Source organism: Rhamphochromis longiceps, linkage group LG7 (genome assembly GCF_057381845.1).
Source record: "Rhamphochromis longiceps isolate RC_006_pf linkage group LG7, R_longiceps_female_GT1.1, whole genome shotgun sequence".
Taxonomy (NCBI): domain Eukaryota; kingdom Metazoa; phylum Chordata; class Actinopteri; order Cichliformes; family Cichlidae; genus Rhamphochromis; species Rhamphochromis longiceps.
This window is the reverse complement of record NC_140563.1, coordinates 18,577,309-18,597,572: the sequence shown is the minus strand read 5'-3', so window position 1 is coordinate 18,597,572 and position 20,264 is coordinate 18,577,309. Positions and strand designations below refer to the sequence as shown.

Below are 20,264 nucleotides of genomic sequence, written 5' to 3'. Positions count from 1 at the left end.
AGTCACTGGAGGCTTATTTCTAAACTGCATTATTTCAACTGCTCATCCAAGTGAATCCAAACCCATCAGAGCACCATCAATACCAGAGTCCTTATGCATCAAGTTTCAAGCACAGTGGGTGAACAGATGTCGAGAAGGGTGAAGAACAGACAGACAGATATAAAGATTGGCCTATTAATTCATGAGATGTAGCATACTGTATACCATAAATGGAGTTGACTTGCAAAAGTGGCAGCATTGCAACAATTTCCTCTGAGCTTGCCAGATTTGCACCACTGCATAAACTCTCTAGGCATAAGCTGATTTACTGAGAAAATCACAAATGTAGTTGTGGAGTTGTTTCTGAATGAACTAAAGTGGCCTTGTGTAATGAAAGAGGTAAATCACTGAATGCACCAAAACAGCTCTTTTATATGTATTTAGACGACAGTGGAGGTTTGTGGCACAAGGAGTCACAAGGTGGCTGTGGTAATAGGACGGGAGAAAATAGTCTTGAAAGGCAGCAGGATAAATGCAGGGGAGGTTTTCTTTTTCACTAGCATTTCTGATAATATGTGTGTAGGGTTTTTTGTTTTTGTTTTTTTGAAAAAGAAAAAAAGAAAAAGAGAAGGTCAGCTCCAGCCATTACCTTGAGCTACTTAGCTAAATGTTTGTATGATACTATATTGATGGTGTTTTTAAAATGGGCTGAATACCTCACAGATTAAGGATCTATTGTAACTTTAAGCCGCCCCCTTCCTTTGAATTGAGCACTGTAGTGTGTTACAGTTTTGCGGCATATCTACAGTAATACAAGCGAGAGGCAGAGGACATAGCAGAGGGAGACGTGTGAAGATTCCTGTTAATCCAATATTGCTGGCACAGAAACAGCCTCTGAGGTGCTAACTGCACTTGTGGGGTGATTCTTCTTCCACTAATTGGTATCATTTCTAAGCCACAGTATTTTACAGGGCAGAACTAAATTTACCTTGATAATTATAATTTTCACTAGCATTGGTCTTTTGATAATTTAAAAGCATATTATGTTGGATTTGCTTCTGTGTGTGCTTCATCACGATGATTAATTCACCTCATCATTTGCCTCCTGTTTCTGTGTGTGTATGTGTGTGATTTTTGTGTTTTTGCAGTTTATCCGTACCCTGGAGCGCAGTCATGACTTTAACGCCAGGGCCAAGGTTTACTTTGCCTCCCTGTTAACAGTAGCTCTGCATGGGAAGCTGGAATATTACACCGACATTATGAGAACACTGTTGTTGGAGCTGATGGAGGAATATGTCAACAGCAAGAACCCCAAACTAATGCTGCGCAGGTGAGTGTGGTCCAACTCTCTGTTGCTTATTAATGGTTCTCCTGTATTGCTTTCAGGCTTAATTAGCACAACATTTTTACATAGCATGAATCCAAAATGTTTTGGTGCTTGCTTCCCATTCAGTGCCTTGAAATCTGGTGCAAACATTCATATCCTCTTTCTAGATCTTTCTAGGTCAAAACTGTAACAGTAAACACCTGCTTTTTGCATGCTAACCTACTTAGCTCTGTGTGCTGCTGCCTCAGTCTAGCCTCTCGGTGCCACTCTTCTGGGTGGACTCTTAGATTTGTTTAGCAGTAATTGCTCTGAGATTGTAAAATGTCCTCTTTCTGCAGTTTTGAAGCAGAGTCGCTCAACTCTGGCACTGATATGAACCAGTTGATGCGGACTGGGATTCAGTTCAGAATGCAGCGGACTGTTTCATTCTGTTGCCATGTTTTCTGTTGAATTTTGTAAAGACTTACTGTAGTCCATTATCAAGAGCCAGACTGCTGCTCCATCTATTCCAGTCTTCTTCCATCTGCTCATCCTTCTGTTTTTTCCTCTTTTTTTTGTTTTTCCTCATTGGAATCCAAGTAAAATGTGCTGGACAATTTTCTTTCTTCTCTTTCATCTCGTCTTTGTCATCTTCACCTTCTTATCCCTGCTGATTGTAACTAAAAAGATCAGCTTTAGTGCTTGAGCCAGCGTAACCCTAACCCAGATTCTATTTTATTAGTTAGACTTTCCAGCTAAGTGGAGACTGGTTGTAAAATTTGGGTTGGTGTGAAATTATAAGTAATTATTGTTTTGCTAACAATAATTAGTATTTTTAAAAACTGACCACATACTGGTGAGTTATTTTCTGTCACTGATTTGATTGTTTTAATAGTAATCGTTCGCTATATTCTTCCTGGGCAAAATTTCAGAATTTCTTTGTGAAATTTGAGTCCATAAACATTCAGCTTATTAATCTGATTGAAGTAAATAGCCTTAAGAAACGAAGCTTCCAGATTTTGGTGTTCTTTGATCTTTTTAATGATCATGTCAAGGTCAAGTGATCCATTGACTGCTGCTTCCCCTCCCTCAGCAGGACACACTTGTCTGACGGCACAGTTGCTTATCGTTTCTGAGGGGCAGTTTTGTGATCTGAACTATTCCCTGTGCCTAGGCACGCTGTGACTGACTGTTATGCAAGTACACATCTTAATTATCCCCCAATGGAGAAGCTCATTATGCTGATTAGCCCATTGTGCCAAAACAGACCTCCTTATATACAAGATATCTAATTAGGCATGCTATGTGCATCAGCGAGCATCACCAGTGGATAGTTGACATTTTGATGGGATATCTGTCAAATGACCAATGACATGAGTTCTGAATAAAAATATCTTGACACTGATAAGCTGTATATAATTCGAGGCCCATAAAGTCCCACAAGATGATTTAAAAAAATATAATAATGGTTATGCAAGTTATTTATACTATGCTTTTTATCAAAGCCTTTATTTATTCTGTAAATAAATGATAAATGTCAGAAGGTCTTTTCATATTGCGCTAAGAAGTAGTCTTGGCCCCCTTCCTGATTTCCTAGTTTTTATACGTTTGTCGCACTTAAATGTTTCACATCATTGAACAAAATTAAATACTACAAAAACGTAACACAAATAAACACAAAATGCAGTTTCTAAATTAAGGTGTTTATAATTTGGGGGGGGGGTCCAAACCTCTACATGGCCCTGCGTGAAAAAGTGATTGCCCCCTAAACCTAATAACTGGTTGGGCCAACCTTAACAGCAAGGTTGGGCCAACCTTGCTGTGGCATGACCTTTTTAAGGTCATGCCACAGCATCTCAATCAGATTCAGGTCAGGACGTTGACTAGGCCACTCCAAAGTCTTCATTTTGTTTTTCTTAAGCCATGCACATGTGGGCTTGCTGGTGTGTTTTGGATCATTGTCCTGCTGCAGAACCCAAGTTGTCTTCGGCTTGAGGGCACCAACAGATGGCTGGACATTCTCCTTCAGGATGTTTTGCTGGATAGCAGAATTCTGGGTTCCATTTACCACAGCAAGTCCTCCAAGTCCCGAGGCAGCAAAACAGCCCCAGGAATTTTTTCCCCTTAATAATAAACCTCTTCATTTAGAAACTGCATTTTGTGTTTGCTCGTGTTTGTCTAATATTTAAATTTGGTTGGTGATGTGAACCATTTTAGTGTGACAAACATACAAAAAAATAGGAAATCAGGAAAGGGGCAAACACTTTTTCCACACCACTATATATAAGCTCACCTTATGCAACTTCAGAGGCTCTGTAGTGTAGACTTTCCCCTTATCAACAAACACTATATAGACAAAAGTACTGGGCTGCATACATGATACACCTACAGGAGGCGCTCAACCATGGAAATCCTGCCAGGAAGCTCGCTGTGCACAGGGTTTGCTGATGTTAATGCCAGAGGAATTTTGGAAGTCTGCAGTTATTGAGTCAGCGTGCACCTTAGCAGTCAGCAGCCCTGCTCCGGTCTGCCACATTGTGGCTAAGTTGCTGTGGTTCCTAAATGCTTCCACTTTACAATATTGTCATTTATTACTGCATGCAATGTCAAAGAGGGAAGAAATTTCACAAAGTGACTTATTGAAAAGGTGGCATGCTCTTACAGTGCCATGCTTGATTTTAGTGAACTCTTTCTTTCACACACATGACTGCATGGCTTGATTTTATTGGAACTGGAAAAACACCTGAATTCAAAGATTAAAAGGTGTGGCCCAATACCTTTATTTATACTGGTGTCTGTTTCATGCCGTGTCTCTTGATATGCAGTATTTTACACTAAATAAATACATTTTATTTTCATAATAAGAGTAAAAATAACTCAACAAATATGTTTTTCAGGTCAGAGACAGTGGTGGAGCGGATGCTGTGTAACTGGATGTCAATCTGCCTTTACCAGTTTTTGAAGGTAATGCAAGTTTTGGGTCACTGGAAATGATGCAGTGACTGACAGGAGATTGATTTGATTTGAATATTTTCTGGTTGCAGCTCTGATATGTTTTGATTTTAGTAGCTGTTCCGTGTTACAGTGAACTTTATGGTATAGACTGGTGGTCTGAAAAATATAGATGTTGTTCAATACATTTTTTTAAGGAGTGAATATACTTTATCAGTTATTTTAAAAAAAAGTATGATCGCATGCTTCAATATTAAACTGTGGGCTTTATGGATTTCTGCATTTCTTTCATTAGTGCTCGTGTTGAAAGTGCCAATTTATTTGACTTTTAAGCTGCTAATCACAACAATTAGCTGCTTTACAACAGCTGTGTCAAGCTAAATGGTTTTGTGTGCCTGTGTGTGTGTGTGTGTGTGTGTGTGTGTGTGTGTGTGTGTGTGTGTGTGTGTGTGTGTGTGTGTGTAACAGGACTCTGCAGGCGAGCCCTTGTACAAACTGTTCAAAGCCATCAAGCACCAGATTGAGAAAGGCCCCGTGGATGTCAGAGTGAAGAAAGCCAAATACACCCTCAATGACACAGGCCTGTTGGGTGACGACGTTGAGTACTCTGTCTTGGTGAGATTGACGCGCACACACTCACTCACTCTCTCTCACACACACACACAGAGACACACACACACACATGCACATGCACAAACACACACAGAGCACCCCTCACAGTCAGTCATAGAAATTCAGAAACTCAGCGTCATAAAAACTGCACACTCTGCTTCAAGATTGCATGGTGTTTTGTGCCTGGTGAGCAATACATACACACTGTGCAGTTGCCGTGGTAACCACCCCCCCCCCACCACCACCACCACCACCACCACCACACAAAAAAAAAAAAAAAGCCCTGAGGCGACTGCCCGCTTTTGTGTGACATCCATTTTCAGTGTCAATGTTCTCAGCTCAGAAACGACACAGCCAACACAATCCAGCGTAGCAGGGAAATGTGTGGCTTAGGTTAAAGTCCTACAAGTGGGAACAAGTATGGAGTACAAGCCACCTCCACAACCTCCCCTCAACCTCGCAGCCTGCACCTGCTCTCCGTCCATTTGGGCAGCTTTCAGGAGTCAGGAAATGCCCGTGTGTCTCGTTTTGATATTGTGTCTCGGTAATGGAAGCTAATATGAACCCAGCTGTTTTTTGTTAAAGTCAGCACAAATAAAAAGACCCATGGGTAATGGCGTTGTCGAGGACAATTATCAAATTAGCGTGAGTTACACGTCTCCTTCTGTGATGGATTGCTTTCTGTGATTGAATTACATAGGGAGGAGGAAAAAAAAAACGCTTGACAGATTTCAAAAGCAGATGCATTGCTTCCTACTGGCTTAAATTTACAGCGTGCTAGTCTTATGCACTTTATATGCAGCTGGGCTGATAGGGTTGCCATTGTGAGTGTATTCCCTGGCTCACATTTGAAAGCGTTGAATGGTCAGTTATTTCTAACAGAATTGGATGTGAGAGGCGAGGCGGGTCAGTTGGCTCCTGCTGAGCTTTGGTCATTAGCTGGCCAAAAGTCCTGTCAGGTGTCACCAATGTGTGTCTGTGTGTGTGTGCTTGTGTGCTTATAAAGCCCTGTTGCTGTGACAACAACATCCAAATAGAACTTGGCGTGGGTGGGTGCCTGGGTGCTCTGACCATGTTTGAATATTTCTGCATGTTTGTATTTTATTAACGTAGGTGCGCGTTATCAGCGTGAGGTATTAATGTGCGATTCTGTTTGTCAGACCTTGCAAGTGCTGGTTCAAGGCGAGGGGCCGGATGTTACGCCCGTCAAGGTGCTGAACTGTGACACCATCTCGCAGGTGAAAGAGAAGATCATCGAGCAGGTGTACAGGAACCTGCCATACTCCCAGCGGCCCAAAGTCGACAGCGTCACCCTGGGTGAGTAAATGACGGCCACCTAAAAAAAAGCAGATGAACTAAAGCAGGAACGTCTAGTAATGATAAATAATGTAACTGTTATTTCAGTCTTAAGTGAAATTAATTCATAATTAAATGAGAAGTGAGTTATCTGAGAGGGTGAATAATTATTTCATTTCACATGTATTCAGTATATTTTATTATTTTAATAAAACAGCTTTTTATTTCAGTTTGTGGAGTAAAAGAAACCAACTTAGCTTAGAATTTATTCATTGTCAGCAACATGAAGAAATTGTTCATCCCTAAACAAAGCTATGCTCGCTACTGTAATCAGAAACCTTGGGGAGTGACTTGAAAGGCTAAAGCTCCACAGACATTTTCTAACTTCAAAGTCATTTTTTTATTCCCACGCACGCTGTAGATCTCATTCCTTTATACATTTTAGATAAGCAGAGATCTATTTTCTTTCAGGCTAACTGCCTTGTATTTGGTTTTAGTTGTAAATGAAATGCAGACGGTGGTGGGCTCAGTTATGCAGAATGTGTTTGGGTGCAAACTTTTCTATTATGTTTCAATTATGCAGAAACTACTGACATGTGACTTCTTCACCCGAGTTCAGCCATATAGCTAACAGGCGAATTTAATAAATGCATCATTAAATCCCAAGAGATAACTGAGCAGATAGCTGCATTCGTTAAAGATCACATTATTACAGTGTAACCACAGGACAGCCGCATCCCAGGATAAAAGTAATTGAAATAATATAAAAAAGTATTTTATTTGAAATGTTTTACTCCCACAGCAGAGATAACTTGCGTTTTGAATAACGGTCTCATCCTGCCTTCATCACAGAGTGGCGCCCTGGCTCAACGGGCCAGATTTTGTCGGATCTGGACTTGACCTCCCAGAAAGAAGGCAGGTGGAAACGCATCAATACTCTGGCACACTACAACGTGAGTACTGCAAAAATTTACTATGCAGTAATAAGAATTGAAATTACAAAACCAAATGACTGGGGTTCAGTATCTGATGTAAATCAATGACCATTTAATGTGCATTCAGTTCGAATGTATAATGTAATTTATATGTAGAGTTTCTAAATGTATTTCTTTTCTTTTTTTTCCACAATAACAAAATGTTTATTTACCTTACTTTTTTACCACCAATTTATACCTAATCTCTCAGTATAAATAAGTATACCTATAAATACTTATTTATATATAAGCATTTAAACTTACCTTTAGGTAAAAATAAATTGCTGATACTTGTATCTTTGCATACTAGAAGTCTCTTCTCTTGGTTATGTCTTTCTATGCAATCCTACATTAAGCCATTTTAGTTTTTTCTTCCAAGTATTTTCTGCAATAAAAAAAAATTAGCAAGATGTATGGCAAGGACACAGCTTTCTGCTTACAAAGCCACATTGTAATGTGTTGTTTTGTCAAACCATATAAAATTGCAGTCATGCAACAGCTCACATGTGACCCTACCTGAGGAAACAAGATTAAGATTTCTTTTTTATAAAATATGTATGAAATACCATAGCAAGAGAAAGTAAATGTGCAATATGTTCTCAAGGATAACATTGGAAGCTTCCTTTTATCTTTTTATATGACTCTTTAGTTCAAGTCCAACAACCATCACAGAGTTTTCACTCTCCTTTCTATGCCAGTAACTACTAAGCTGTGTAAAAGCTAAGAGAAAAAAAGCTTTTATCCTTAAAGTGCTGCTTAAAGATTTCATCATTAACTTTCATGGAGTGTATAGGTGTTCAAGATAGATCATTTACGATAATGTTGGCCCAAAGAATATGCTATACAATAGCACTGTAATAAAATTCTTCACTTTTTGTTTTTATCACCTACAAAATTTAATTTCTTACCTGCGAGTCCCATAGCTTTCTCTTTGTTTGGTCTTGTTGGCTCTCAGTGGTGACAGAATGCCACTAAATCTTCTTGGCACTGTATTGATCCACAGAAAATAAAGGTCACTCGTGAATATCCCCTACCTGTTCTGCTTTTCAGCCACTTAAATCCGCCTCTTTTAAAGGTGCTCGAGTTTCTTTCATCCTACCTGCTGTCTCGCTGTTGTTCTTAGACAACAGACCTGCTCCTATAGATTCATTGGCTGTGTCAGGGTAGCGCTAATCACAGTATTTGTGGGGTCAATAATAGGTTGACGCCAAAGAAAATGGTCTGTAAATATCCCAATAAAGACTCACTGCTAAAAGGCACTGCTGACCACAGTCACAGTAGCTATTAAATTCAAAGGTGTGTTAAGTTTGCATCGTTGTGTGTGTTGTCATCTAACAAAATGATTGACTGTACATTCCAGGTGCGGGATAACGCCACATTAGTTTTGTCCAAAGTGCAGCACACGCAACAGAACTATGACCAGAATCAGGAAAACCACGAGGAGCGTACGTATCTCTAAGTACACGCATGCCGTGCACATAAACACACACGTGTTGAACCCAGAAGGACACAGATGAAATGTGTACTTGAGAGTTCCTGCCTTTGTTTTGTTTCTCCAGGGTTTTTGTCCATATTCCCACGACCAATTAACATGCTAATACATGTTGTTTTATGTATAACACGCTTTGAGATTATGCAGAAATAGTATGTCCTTTTATCTTCAGCTTTTTTATGTACATTTGAGAGTATTTGATGGTTTAGCATTTCTTCTTGGATAGTCTCATTCAAATTCAGTAGACACACCCTCTCATGTTTTAATTTTAATCGTCTGAATGTTTTCTGTAAGCATGTGCATGAATAAATAAGAAGCAGAATTGTCAAAAGAAAGTTTACACCAGTGTTTTCCTCCAATAGGAAATGCTTTATTGGAAGATGATAAAGTGTTTCACTTGGTGAGGCCAACAGACGAACTGGATGAGACCAAATCTAAACGAGGAAGCATAAAGGACAAGTCGATGACCAAAGCCATTACAGAGATCTATCTAACAAGACTCCTTTCCGTAAAGGTACAAGAAAAAAACATTTATGCAATTATTACAGTAAATAGGGCACTGTTACACTGACTAAACAGTAAAATTCTGCTTTACAAACCAAGGTTTTTCCAAGTTAAAGCTATTTTGGAAAGAGCCGAAAATGCACAGTAAAAACTTGAATAGCTATACTCTCCTTGCAAATAGTTGTGCCTCTGGTATTTCTGGCTGCGCTCTGTGTCTCTGCCCTGTCTCACATTATTTGTGGCCCCTTTCAGGGAACACTGCAGCAGTTTGTGGATGACTTCTTCCGCAGCGTGCTGTGCTCTGGGGCAGTGGTCCCACCAGCTGTCAAATATTTCTTCGACTTCCTGGATGAGCAAGCGCTGAAACACAACAATGTGGATGAGGAGACTATCCATATCTGGAAGACGAATAGGTAAAACAACAGGTCGACTGCGTACACTAATGATCACTCTCAGAGTTCCTTTTTGTATGCTGTATGTTAGTATGTGGATGTACTCCAAGTATCAAAAGTACAAAAGTATTTGTTTCCGGCCTCATTCCATGAAATCAATCAGTCCACATGACTCCCTCAGAATAAGCATCAGACAATAACTATTTCTGTGTTACTGTCCCCTAAAGTACATATAAAGTACTATTTTTCCCCAGATTTTATGGGCCCGCATAACTTTATAAGTACAGGAGATAGCCACTTAAACTTTATTCTCACCTGAAAAGCAAATTTAAGCTCTTTTAAACACAGGAACCCACTCCAAGTGTTGCAATGTAAAATAAAAATCTTGTTTTTATTTGCCAGGATTTTTTTCTATGACCTACTTTATGCATCAGTATCAGAGAATATATCACAGTTTTTCCACTGCAGCAATTTATTGTCTAAGATTTAGAGTAACAGAAGAATCTGTGCCTGGGATTTATTTTTTTATTTACTAGAGGACAATTTAAAAAGTGGATTTGGGGTCATTCTCAAGGGTTTTATCTGTATAATATTTTGGACGTAACACACTGATCAAATAGGTTTAGGTCCTAAAGAAGTTTTCCAATCCTTGCAATCAGAGCATGGAAAAGGGTGGCGATCACAGAGTGCTCCTCTGTGGCTCTATGCTCCATGTAGTCAATATAGATATCAGCCTTTGCCATTAAGGGATGTTAGATGGTCATTAGCAGCTAGTTCATTGTTGTTGATGTTTCCTTCCCTGAGAGGCATTTTTCCCCACTTGCTATTAACGGTATTTCAACCAAATGTGTATAATTACTACATCTTGTTCCCTCCTCCTTAATAGAACAGGAAATTATGCAGATAGTTTCATACATTTTGACAGTACCTTTTACCTAAATGTTTAAAGTAACATGTTGTATTAGTGGACTATGGGAAATCTTTTCATCTTCAGTTTAATTATAAAAAAATTGAATCAATATTTTCTCCCAAATTTGGACTGTTCATGTATTATTGCCATTTTTGCCGGGAGAGGGGGAAAGTATTTGCTTTCCCCCTCTTTCCTCTTCAGACCGGAACCATCTGAGCACTAAACTGATTGGCTGATTCAGTTAATCTTAATGCTTTCCATTAGATACAGGTTGTTGTTTTTTCATTTAAATCAGAAAACCAATGAGTAGCTATAACTCCCGAAAATGTAAAATAGTAAGAGCAGCTTTCTAGGATAATTTCATCTTAACTATAGTGGTGCAGAAGTATGGCATAGTATGAAAAAATGCATCTTGAATGAAATACAAGGACCTCTCATTTAGATACGACTGTGGTATACAATTTCACAACCAGTCCACACAAACACAGCTATCCGATTTCATTCCCACCAACAGAAATCCCACTGCCTGAGACACTGTAACTCTCCAAGAAATAAAACTTACTTATCCCAGAATGGACAGAATACAAATGCCCAATTTCAACTTACTTAGTTTGCATTTGCAATCCCCCTGCTCCCATGTGACATTTAAGTGCATAAATTAGTGTCACGTCGGCTAAGGCTCAAGCATACAAGACGACGTGTTGCATGTAGATGCCGGTGATTGACGCAAGGCTGGCAAGAGAGCAGCCACACAAGGACAGAAGATGAGCGATTTAATTACTTACTACACTCCACACCACACTCTGCATCCGCCCGTTCTGTTTATCAAATCAACTGAGGGCCATGTACTAAATATGAATGTGTGTATGAGGCATAACAACAAACAAACATGGTAATTATGTCCCAAGCTAATTTAATTCTGTGATTATGACAACATTGCTATTTTTATGCTTCCATTGTATTCTCACGGCAGCCTTCCCTGGAGATATTACCAAACCAGTATGAATTTTATGCGGTGCGTTTCTTCTCTCAGATGGCAGAAGACGTTCTCACCGATTGGGGAGGAGTTTTTTTCCTAAACTATTGTATTTGGTTGTTCTTTTGAATGTAAAAGCTGATATGAGTTTGGAAGAAAGTCTGTGGAGTTTGTTTTTCCATTCAGGGGGGAAATTAGCAAGACCGTTCGAGCATTGCATTATGTAGTCTGGGCTTTAAGTTGTTAGGCTGCAGAGGAACCTCAGAGGTCAGCTGCTTTATCATTTCTAATCATTGTTTGTTAGAGTAGACAAGCGTCATTGGATGTTGCTTTGTGCAGATCCCTTTAGTTGTTTAAAAAAAAGTCTTCAGAGATAATTTTTTTTCTTTTTCATTTAATTTTCCGTGAACAGCAATAGTTCTCACAGAGGTCAGCATCGTGTGAAACAGTAATATAAACTGACAGTCAAGGGTATTGTTCTGAATAAACTGACACCGACACGAAAGGCTTTTCTCCATCGCTGTTATTATCTTGTACTGCACTCAATTGCACCTCAGGCAAGTGCTCTCACACATGAAATGAAATGCCTCCCTGACTTAAATTAATTCATGGATGTAATGCGGTTGATGAGACACCCCCCCCCCCCCCGTTCTGAAACAATAATACCGATAACAACCAGTGATGATAGACTGATTTCTTGCCCCTCTTTTTAATACCCGTGCAGCCTGCCTCTGCGGTTCTGGGTGAACATCCTCAAGAATCCCCACTTCATCTTTGACGTCCACGTGTCTGAAGTGGTGGACGCCTCACTCTCTGTCATCGCCCAGACTTTTATGGATGCTTGCACCAAGAGTGAGCACAAACTCAGCCGGGTGAGTGGAAACGAATGGACAAGAGGAGGGAGGGGTGGGAGAATATGAGGTGGAGGAGTGAGGAGGAAAAAAGGAAGATGGGTGAAAAGATGGACAGAAGATGAGAACAAATTTGATTATGTGAAAAGGTTATAGGCACGTTAATTTAAAGTGCCATTTTCACTGAGTTGTATCCCTCCCCCTTTAGGACTCGCCAAGTAACAAACTACTCTATGCAAAGGAGATCTCCACCTATAAGAAGATGGTAGATGAGTAAGTACTGGCAGCACTTTCCATCTGTTATTATTGGAGACTGTAATACCTTTTTTTAAATATCAGTTAACATAATGGATCAATTACCACCTCTTGTCTACTCTTTATGTGTGTGTCTGTGTGTTTAGTTACTACAAGGGCATCAGGCAGATGGTATCTGTCAGCGACCAGGACATGAACACTCACTTGGCAGAGGTGTCACGGGTAAGGAATACATCTGTCATTTTTGAATAGAACACAATAGAGTAGAATATCTTCATTGTCACTGTAACATGTGCAGTTAATAAGTGCAGTGTCTATAGTGCAGAGATCACTCACAACAGTCATAAAACTAAATCTGTAAATTGCATTAAACTATATAAGAGATGGGAAAAAAAACAACTTTTCTCCATTCACCTAAACTGCAAAACCCTCCATTGCACACAGCACAATCATGTGGACAATGCAGCATTTAATGCTTTTACAGCTCTGGGATAAAAACTTGTCTTGCTGTTAATGTTGCAATCCTTAAGGTTTCAGTCTAAAACATGCTTTTTAACATCCCTCGAGTGTGGGTATTGAACACATTTAAGATTGTTGGGTTTTTTGGTTTTGTTTTTTTAACCAAATGCCCCCGGGGACGTTAAGAAAAAGGTATTTCCTTTCTAAAGACGAACTGCCAACTCTTGAGCCACGATCGTGCCAAGATCGTGGCTCAAGAGTTGGCAGTTTGTCTTGTAATCGGAAGGTTCGAGCCCTGGCTCAGACAGTCTTGGTCGTTGTGTCCTTGGGCAAGACACTTCACCTACCGCCTACTGGTGATGGGCCGATGGCGCAATATGGCAGCCTCGCCTCTGTTAGTCTGCCCCAGGGCAGCTGTGGCTACAACTGTAGCTTGCCTCCACCAGTGTGTGAATGTGAGAGTGAATGAATAGTGGAATTGTACAGCGCTTTGAGGTTCTCAAAAAGCGCTTTATAAATGCAATCCATTATTATTATTATTATTATTATTATTATTAAAGCCTCTTTTGTACTGGCATGTCAACTGTGAGAGATTCATAGTCCACTTTCAAGTCCATAATGTTAAAATATTTTTTTTGTTCCATTTATTTTGGGTGTTTTTGTCTTTAATTGTCAGCAGATAGGATAGGGTGACACAGGAAACCAATGGAGAAAGTCATAATTGAATCATATTGCATTGATGTGGCATCCACATAACATTTTACACAGGAAGGACTGTATGAAAATTGTATTTTTTACTTACTGCGCCAAGGGTGCACTTTGCAACTACATGCTGCTGAAAACAACAAAAGAGGAACTGGTGTATTTGTTTGCACTGTTGCCGAATTAACTCAAATGGTTTTAACCAAAAAGCATGTCAATAATTGACTTTCTTTATATTATAATATGAAAAACAGGATTTGAGTTTATGAAAATCTTAAGGATTATAACTTTAATGCCCGGTGGCATTACATATCAGCATTGTTCAGAGGCTTATTTATGTGTGTGCAGTAATTCTCATTTGCTCCGCCACAGTTTTTAAAGCCTGGGTGTAGTTTATTCAGCTGGGTCCAGGTTCGTGGTTTGGTTGGATTTCCACTTTAACCTTTAAATTTCTGTTTATGTTTTTCAGTCTCACACAGACAAACTGAACACACACGTGGCTCTCCATCAGCTTTACCAGTACGCCAGCAAATACTATGATGGGGTAAGAGGCCCTTCTTTTTCCTATCACACCCGAAGGAGGCTATTCCACTGAATGCACTACTGCCCACTATATTATTGGTTCTCCTTTTTTTTCTCTCTCTCTTCACTCTTGATATGCCAGAAGAGTGATTGTATGAAATTTTAATTGAAAGCATTTCTGTGGGATGTGAATTGGAAAATTGCTCTGGGAATTGATTTTTAAGAGTCCATTGTGCATTGCCACTTGAGGTCACGAAAAGGGGATAAACAAAACCTAATGAACAAGTTGGATAAACAAATGGGGCTGTCAGTCTCCCCTAAGTGGGACTCGCAAAGAATAACAGCTTATATGACGCGATTGCTGATGTCGAATAACACCATCTTCTCCTCCCACTCTCCACCCTTCTTCTTCTTCCTGTGCTTCTTCTCTGTCCATCCCCCTCCTCCTTGTTTCTTTGCTTTTCCGACATTACCCTTATGCCATCCTCTGTCCAACTCTTTGTCTCCTCTCTATCCTCTACACCTATTATACCCGACATCTCACTTTTTTTTTTTACTGTCCTTCTTACCTTCCTTTTTTTTTTTTTTTTTTTTCCCAGATCATCGCTTCTCTGGAAGAGGACCCAGCTGCCCAGAGTAAACAGCTAGCCCTGCGGCTCCAGCAGATAGCAGCCGCCCTGGAAAACAAAGTGACTGATCTCTAACCCACTAAGTGGAGGGAGGAACCAAGGGAAGGGGGAATATCGCCAGTGACTACAGGGGCTTATTTCTTTCTTTTTTTCTTTTTTTTTTTAGTGAATAAATTCCAGAAATGAGGAAATGTGAGAAATGGGCGTGTTTATTGTACAACTTGGTCCTGGGGTAATTTTCTGTTCTGTGTGAAGTAACAGACTAATGAAATGCAGAAAGAGAGGAGACAGGAAGAAAATGGTGGGTTACACTGTCATAGGTACGCCTTAAAGCTCACTTGCCAAACCTTAAAGGTCTGCGCACTCATTCATGCTTCACTGAATATTGCTCCCACAATGCAGTGCGGCAGAACTCTCTCTGAGATTTAAGCCCCTCTGTGGAGCACTGGCATAGGAGATAATCAGATGTTCAATTTCACTCTGTGTAAAAAAAAAAAATGGTTTTAAGAGTTGTATTATATATTTTTTTTATCGTGCAGTCTTTATGCGGAAAGCTTTATAAGAAAAAATATCTTTTTAAATGGATCACCTTGTGGTGCGGATAGTGTTTTTATTAGCCTGTGTATGCGTAGATGCCTGTGTGAAGTACTTGTGGAAAAAACAAAAAAGAGTGTGTGCTGCTGAATTTAAGTGTGCGTTTGGGTGGATTGCACGTGTGCGAATGTGTGAAATTGTGCGTGCACACACGGGATGCCTACTGTCAGGCGCGAGGGTGACAGGACGCCTGCTTTGTCGTTTTAATTCCCCCATACTCAGTAACACACTGGAGCCTGTGCTCTCAATGAGCTTTATGACAGAGACCAAAGGGTCCTCAAAAGGACGCTGGTTAATCTAGCAATGTACAGGCTCATATGAATGACAGATCACCAGGCGTTTCAGAAACATTTGAGTTATATTCTTTTTCTTTCGACTCGGATTTGGTTCCGGCTGGATTGCCTGTTGTGCTCGTGGAAATCGATAATAGCACAGTCTGTCTCCCTTTATTGTACAGTGCCATGAAACATTCCACTTCAACTAAAGCACAGAAGGACATTTAATACGTTTTAAAGATATTATAGTTAAAGACTGTGTTTAAGTTTTTTTTCCTTTGCTGTATTGTTTTATTTTTATATACATATATGTATCAGCAAGAAGCAACCATTTTTCCTGCCACAGATTCGTGTCACTCATATTAGCCCTGCAATAATGTCAGTATACCATGAGCCACAATCAACAGTTGCATTTGCTTACTAAAGTAGCAGTTCAGCAATATGTTAGAAGACTATTCAAATTGTTTTATGCATTGCTCATGTTTATGATTTTTGTACCATATTTTTAGTATTACCCTTGTAATGTTCCAAATAGTCATCACGAATTCTGCCTCTACAGCTATGAAATAGCCTGTCGCTGATGTTAATAATTTAGATGAGATTCAGTCGGTACTTAAATGGCATGCTCTGAACAATTATCGTGGATTTAGCCTCTGTATGATGTCGGGGGAGGGAGGGGGGTTGTTTGGTTCAGTCGTGTACATAATTGTTATATTAATTGGGTTATTGATATGTCAGTGTCAGAACCGAGGTGTCGCCAGGGTAGGTTGGTTATTTCTTGGGCCATTAGACGCCGTCCCTAAATTGTAGGCCTTGCTGTTGACAGATGATTTAATTGTACTCGCTGTATCTGATCATGGGTGTGTGGATTTGACGGCGCATGACGCTCTCCACAGCCCCAAGAATGTTAATGATTCCTGCCTTCGCTAGAGAGAGGTGTGCACAGACCTCGAGCTTGCCTGCCTGCTGTCTCAGCATGGCACCCTGGCATCCCGACCAACAGCACTTGGCACTGCCCACTCAGCGCAGTGCAGAGTGGCACTCTGTATAATGGAATCAGCAGGGGAGGCTTTTGATCTTAATTGCATGCCAACTGCAGGCTCCATCCTTGTCTCCGGTGTTGTTTACTGCTGAGTCCTTTCTTACTGACAGAGTTGATGCAAGAAGCTTCTTTCAGAGCCTTTCTTTCACCAAAAATGTGCCTTATATAGGATATTACATATATTGTTTCTAAGTTATTCTACTGGTAACCTAGGTGACTATGATGATGATAGTGATATAGACACAGCAATGTATTTGGACTTGTGATCTTATGTGTGCTGTCTCAAATGCTAGATGCCCTGCTGCAGCCATTTGCGTGCCAATAGGCTGAAGATGTTTCAGTAAGATTTCTTTTATGGTTGCAATTTTGACGTGTGCATTTCCTTTGGGTGTCTGTGGTGTGTGCTTAGTAGGACTTTGGTGGGTAAGGCAAAAAAAGAAAAAAGAAAAAAAAAAAGCCAAACTGATTAAATGTAAAACAGTGGCCAATGTGATTTGGGTTTCCCTTGAAAATGTCTGGCATTCCTAAATTAGTCTGAAGCCAAAAGGTTATCCTTATGTAGATGGATATGCGCAAAATTGTTCCAGTTGTGTTCATTTTTTGCCCTGTGTTTCTCAGCTGTTCCACAGTGTGTACGATAAATGACTATCTATACTCGACAAATGACCGTTCTTACTGCTGTGCAGTTATTATTTTTATTTCTCGTTTCCTATATCATATAAATCTTTGTAAAACGCGTTGAAATACTGTATTCTAACTGTATAATCCTATGCATTGAGTCCTGGGACAAAAATAACAAAAGTGAAAAAAAAAAAAACCTGTTTGTGCAGTTGTCGAGACCTTTTTTTTCCCCCCATTTTGAAACTTGTGAATGTGCTGTGATGATAAAAGAAACTGGGACGCTCCATTTTCAGTACAGGACCATTAACGGAAGCCAACGTTTTCCTTCACATCCGAGGCAGCTCAGAAGATTCTTGATCTTGTACCTGATCTGGTTGTACTGGATGAACTTAATTTTACAAAAGTTGTGTGTGGACGGAGGGTTACAGGTTTCATCATACACTCCTCCGTTAATAAACTCAGAGACATATACGCTCTTCATATCTGCTGTGTTTCTTTCACCTTCAGCATATTGATTTGCTTCAATTTGACACCCACCTCTCACGAATAATGCATGAGAAACAATCACCTTGGATAATAGAATAGCTTTTTCCACTGCTGAAGGAAACTCTCTTTTGTGCAAGTCTTTGGTATTCCTGCATGACCTTATGAAGACAACATGCACAGGCAAGAGTAATGGTGGGGTTTCTGAAAATTAAAACCACCATAGCCCTATTTATGAAGAAGAGGACCAAGTGTCAAAAGCTGACAGTTTTTTTCCCCCTTATCACACATATTCCTTCATATTATGACCCCAAACGACTTTGTTGATAACATCAGTTGATATCATCAGTCTTCATATGCAGTGTATCCTATGATGGCTGATGCTTTTTCCCCCAAATGCCACATCAGGTTCCTGTCACAAGGCTCGGAATACAAACTAGAAGCCAAGGTCTGGCTTCATGAAATGAGTTGATAATATAAATAGCCTCGCCGCATCTCTGTCATCGGCGGTGAAGGTTGGAAAAATTGCGGCAAAAAACATTAATTAAGTACTGACAGCTAAGAATGAAATTGGAAAAAAGAAAGATGAAAGGCAAAATTGCCTCATCGGACTGCTTAACAAACCCAGACGCAGGGGTGGAGATATCAAAGACAAACTAGGAGCCTGCACGGGCCATCTTCGAACCGGGCGGATCACTGATGCAGCAACAGATAGAGCAACTTCAAGGGCTGCTGCCAAAGCAAGAGTGATTACACTTGATTATCGCAAGCACTGCATTTTGTACACTATCCTTGATCACTTGTGGGAAATCAAAGGCGATACAGTACTTTATATTCCTATTAGGACACGCGCCTTACATCATTTTGGGATTCAACATTATTTGCCTTGCACAGCGCTTGTGATAAGATTTCTAAATAACCATTCCCTTCACTGTCTAGAAATCAATGATACTGCACACTAAGAATAATTATTTTTCAGTCAGCCTCTGTGCCGGGTTTCAAGAAATTGGGTTAAAATCTGCACGATTCCTGGCTTCTGTTCTCCCGCATAGGATGCTTCTTCACACAATGCAGCCAGTCTCTCCTTCTGCAGGTTAAGTCTCACCTCCACGTTTGAAACCTCCTAACGAGATTTGGCTTTGATTCTCTCTGCCTTAGGGACGGAGGAGGAGGAGGAGGAGGAGAACTTGGAGCAAATAAAAACAATGATGGTGTGGTGTCATTCTAAACAGTTGTTCTGATGAATAATTTAAAACCGCGCAGGCAGTTTCTGACTCCAGGGTTCTCTAAGCTCATATCCTGTGAGCATATTAAAATATCTCGTTGAGTTAGCTTGGATTTTCACATGTGGGATTTTATTAAGCTTAGTCTGAGTTTAAATTGGTTGTAGTCTACTTAACTATTGAGTCTAACGAGTAGTGAGGGGCGGCAGTATCTCAAGAAAACTGATTTACTGATGTTTAAAAATCACACACATAAAAAAGACCCTCAAAATGTTTTTAATTGTGTGATATACAAGTTATTATAGGCAATAATTAAAAAAAAGCCATCAATATCACTACATGCTTTTTTAAATGTAATTATAACGACTTAATTAGGTGTACATACAGAGCGCCTCCCACTTCATTTGTGTGCAAGAAAAATATAATTAAAGGAAAATAACAGTCACGAGTACATGTAATTCTTCTGATTACTGCTCATGCTGGTCATTAAAGGGGTACTCTTTTCTCAAACATGAGGGACAAAGCCCACTTAAATCTAAAACAACTTTAGCTGCAGGTGATCCTTGGACTGTACTGCAAAACAAGAACTATCGGCAGGTTTTTCCGACAGGGATTACTCCTAGTCTTAGACTTAAAGATAAATTCAGCAAAGACCTCCATTGGGGACGGGGGTATGGTTAGTAGGCCTGATCCATTTCTGGGAAACTGAACCTATCAGTTTTGACCCAGGTCATTAACTGCATTCACACTAGGAATGCATATTTGTTGGAGGCTGCATGAGTGCCTGTCAACTTTTTCAGGAATCTGATCAGCGAAAAGAGGAGACCATATTCAACCATCAGGTCTGTAATTAGAATGTATTCACCCATAAGTAGTGGAAACCGCTTAGGTGTTTTGCTGATAAATCATTGAAATGGTCTATTTATAAACGATTTTACTCTCAAACAAGCAGTACTGGCTGCAGTAGCTTTGAAAGTGTTTTCTCTGGATATCTCTTTTTTGTCATTTTAAGAGTTCTGTTCATTAATAATTATCGTCAATTACTTAAAAGTGTCCTGTCATAGTAGACAAAAGTACATTTTTCGTGTAACACCTGAATGCAGCAAAAGCGCGGTTACAAATGACACTTTTCTCATCCCCTGACAGACGAACAAAACGGACCAATCAGTCTGCCCTCTGCAGTATCATTAGCCAGTCGTTTGCAGAGGAGAACTT

At 39.9% G+C, this 20,264-nt stretch overlaps 1 protein-coding gene across 3 annotated transcripts in view; it reads left to right on the top strand.

Annotated features, from left to right (window-relative positions):
- Positions 1-17,823, top strand: part of plxnb2b (plexin b2b) — a 150,758-nt gene extending 132,935 nt beyond the window's left edge. For all 3 annotated transcript variants that reach the window (XM_085412693.1, XM_085412692.1, XM_085412694.1), the window contains 13 exons: positions 1,128-1,309; positions 4,183-4,249; positions 4,706-4,852; positions 6,010-6,166; positions 6,998-7,098; positions 8,480-8,564; positions 8,974-9,125; positions 9,368-9,528; positions 12,118-12,265; positions 12,453-12,517; positions 12,646-12,721; positions 14,130-14,204; positions 14,782-17,823. In XM_085412693.1, the coding sequence (XP_085268819.1) occupies positions 1,128-1,309; positions 4,183-4,249; positions 4,706-4,852; positions 6,010-6,166; positions 6,998-7,098; positions 8,480-8,564; positions 8,974-9,125; positions 9,368-9,528; positions 12,118-12,265; positions 12,453-12,517; positions 12,646-12,721; positions 14,130-14,204; positions 14,782-14,886 (1,521 nt within the window). In that variant the 3' untranslated portion in view covers positions 14,887-17,823. The remainder of the gene's footprint in view (positions 1-1,127; positions 1,310-4,182; positions 4,250-4,705; positions 4,853-6,009; positions 6,167-6,997; positions 7,099-8,479; positions 8,565-8,973; positions 9,126-9,367; positions 9,529-12,117; positions 12,266-12,452; positions 12,518-12,645; positions 12,722-14,129; positions 14,205-14,781) is intronic.
- Positions 17,824-20,264: the final 2,441 nt, after the last annotated feature.